Here is a 3,592-nt window from a genome sequence, read left to right as displayed (position 1 = left end):
CCCACCCCCAAATCCCCCATACCCTACTGCAAACATACTCATCAAATCTAAAGCAGCCAACCAAAAGGTAAAAAGCATTACAAACCGAAAATAAAATCCTGTCCTTGCACAATAATATGTTGAAATAAAGAGAGACTTGCCCGAATTGTCAGAAAAAAATATGGGAACTTCAGCTCTCCATTTGGAGCTTACTTAACCAAGTACGTACATCTGTGGTCTCTCTCTGCGGGCCAATATTGGGGTAGCCATGAAGTCATGGAAAGTGGGAAGACATGGAATATATAATATCAAGCCGCTAGACCAGGATAGGGAAAGGTGGAAGTGTTTGTTCGTGGCAAATATCCTGCTCCAGGGTGAGAAAGGCAATGATGATGATGATGGTGATGATGATGAAAAATGACTGCAACGTTTATTAAGAGTATGGGGGGGGGGGGGCGCTGAAGTAAACTTTACCAAAACATAATCAACACTTACGACGCCTATCAAAAATGTCCACACGTCCGCCGAGCTTGTGGAAAAGGCCCATGTAGACGAGGATCCTCGCGGCATGGTATTTCACGTACTTGGCGTACTTGGTGCTGTGGTTGGTATAGTACCACTCATCGGAAGGCAGTAGCAGCTGCATCAGCATGTCGGCGACATCCGCCTCGCTCAAGGCCGCGTGGTACGCAGGGGTCATGGCCACACACGCCAGGGCTTGTAGGAGCAGGCACAGGAGTTGCTGGGGGAGACAATTGGAAGCAATTTTGAGAAAAACAAAAATGGCACTTTCTTTTGGTCTTTAATTCGCGTGTATTCTTTCCCATAAGCGTGACTTTGCTCTTTGGTTATTCATGTATGCTCTTTGAATCCCATGTAAGGAATACTGTGCGAGTTAACATTGCGAATTTGGAGTTACGTTCTTAAATTTACTTCCCCTTAAAACACTTTTCGTGATGTGGAAAGTATGAATGCAGTCCCTTTGGACTGTCAAAAATCTTTGAACTGCTTAAATTCAGAACGATATTCAACCTGCTGCCACCCGAACTGTCTTTGTTTGCCTATTTACCTTATCCTTAAGAATGAAAGACAATGAATACCCTAAGATGGTGACTTTTATACTTGGAGCAGCCATACCTTAAAACAGAGACCACAGGGTGGACACGGGCAGTAGATTTCGAAGCTTTAGAAAATTGTGTCATAAAATAATAGTTTCTTTTAAAATACTGCCCTGATTGACTGCCCTTCATTTGAGCGGTTTAGCATGAATTACGATAGGCAATGTTTTAAAAACTTCGCCACAGAGTTGGAAAAAAAATATTTATCAATAAAGTACTATCTAAAGTTGTTGGATGGCGTCATCTCGTAAATATGACGAAAATACAAATGTATCTGTATTTATAGAGTTTTGTGATTGCATCTGGTTCATTAGTTCGTTGTTTAGCTAGAGATCATCCGGGGGTCTGATTTATTCCTCAGACTTCCAATTAAATTGTAAGATAGTCTTCGGTCTTACTCACTAGAGGAATTACTAAACGGGGAAATATTACCAGAACGTATCTGTTTTAGGCAACGCAGCAATATCCGTAATCTGTTATCAAATGCATTTTAGCATGGCTTTGTACTCCCATTCAAAAATGAGAAATTAGCCTTTCTACACCAGTGATATAAAGAGACTCCGACCCCCCCCCCCCCAACCAAATCTCCTAGAAGTCCAAGGTTCAATTATGTAGCTGTGAATTTTTTAATAGACTGCTTTGGCAGAAGGATTTCTTTCCAACAATTCGCACTCTTACTTCTCATAAAATATCGGTTTTAGAATCTAAATTTTCCACGACTGTGTTCTGTATTTTTTTCCTGTTTCCTTCAAACGGAGCAAAGCATTACAAATTCCTAAAACAAACAAACAAACAAAACAAACAAACAAACAAACAAACAAACATACCAACAGCAAATCTAAGGATATAAAAAAAAAGTTTTAAAAAAGCAATCTTAAATCAAGTAACACCTAAAACTGTGATAACACAGATTCCACTGAGAAGTGAAACATTGGTTAGTAAAAGAAGCGTAGCAGTAATTGCAAGCCGAGCGCGGAAATGCTTGTAAAGCCAATACATTGGAAAGGTCTGTGATTTATAGCGAACAAGAGGACAAACTTTAATTACTGTTTTTTCGAGTGCTACTTTATTCCCAATTTTCGAAATTAGAACGACGACGACAGCAACAACAACAACAACAACAACAACAACAGCAACAACAACAACAACAAAAGCAACAACAACAACTGCGTATTTGAAAATTCAAAACATTCGCGAAAAACGAAATAGACAAAATTCGAATAAACAAAAACATAACCAAAAAAAAAGAAGAAAAAAAAGAAGAAAATGCGTGCAAAAAAAACAACAAGAAGCCCCGTGTACAATATGAACACAGAATAGATCTAGATTATTTATGCAATGACTATCATAATATAAAGCAGATATACCCTTTTGGCGCGGAGCCAGCTGCCCTCCACAACCCCACACCCCTTCCTCCCTCACTCCACATATCCCACTCCATATCCCACTCCACATCCAACTCTCCCTTCCTACAACTTTTTTTCCCCAAATCCCTAACCGACACTTTCCCCTTTCTAATTAGTGTTACGAGATTAAGTATCAAAGTCAATATAAATCACAGTAAGAGAGACGGGCGGACTTTGTGCGGGCTTTACAGAGGACCTCACGCAAGTTCTGTCTGAACCAAGGGCAGACACTCGGGGTAGAAAAATCACAATCCTGAGTCAAATCCCTTTAATTGATTTATCGCCCCTGCACCGCGCCGCGTGTAAAACCGGATCTTTGTCGACGGGTGGGCAAAAAAGAACGGAAGGAGAAAAACTTTTTAAACAGAAGAAAGAAAACGGTTGTCTAGACTGCGAGAGATTTCTATTGATCCATTTTGGTAGTCAACAATTCCAGCACCGGCTATAAATTGAGGCAAATATGTGTTGACTTTACAGATCAGACGTAAATTCAATATTTATCATGGCAGATGTTGGCAGTCAAGTTTCCCTCTTCCTCTGGGCCACTCACAGAGGGGAGAGGTGGGGGAGAGGGGAGGGATTTGGGAAGGGGGGGGGGGAGTGAGGTGGGAGGTTCCCCTCGCAAAAGAAATAAAAAAATAAAAAAGGGAAGGCAAGCTTCAGGTTGCTAAAGGTTTTTTTTTGGCTACAGACGAATAGTGCCCCCCTTTTTTGCCTATTGAGAAAACAAGGAAGTGAATTCCTTCTTTGCTAAGACATTTCTATCTACATAATTTTTTTAAAAGATAGATAAGACGTTTGTTTAAGAGACTTAATCAGAGCCATAATATTTCCCCCCTTATTTAAGACTGAATTCAAATTCCTTCATAAGGCCAGTGAAAAAGGCTGAGAAGATTCTTAGTGAGTTTTGATCTACCTGTGGGGACTTGAAAACTGCAATTTTGACTTTAATATTTTTAAACATAAAACAATAAATACTGATATGAAAGTGAGGAATATATTATAACCACGCACACATAATGTGTCCACACTCTCTCACACACACGTACACACACATACACAAACAGACACACACACACACACACACAC

At 40.1% G+C, this 3,592-nt stretch overlaps 1 protein-coding gene across 1 annotated transcript in view; it reads right to left on the bottom strand.

Annotated features, from left to right (window-relative positions):
- Positions 1–463: 463 nt before the first annotated feature.
- Positions 464–3,592, bottom strand: part of LOC106011034 — a 249,731-nt gene continuing 246,602 nt past the window's right edge. The window contains exon 8 of the mRNA XM_035968178.1: positions 464–721. Coding sequence (XP_035824071.1) covers positions 464–721 — 258 coding nt within the window. The remainder of the gene's footprint in view (positions 722–3,592) is intronic.

This window comes from Aplysia californica, unplaced genomic scaffold (assembly GCF_000002075.1).
Source record: "Aplysia californica isolate F4 #8 unplaced genomic scaffold, AplCal3.0 scaffold00044, whole genome shotgun sequence".
Taxonomy (NCBI): domain Eukaryota; kingdom Metazoa; phylum Mollusca; class Gastropoda; order Aplysiida; family Aplysiidae; genus Aplysia; species Aplysia californica.
Note: the sequence above shows the minus strand (reverse complement) of the source record. Positions and strands in the feature narration are given on the sequence as shown.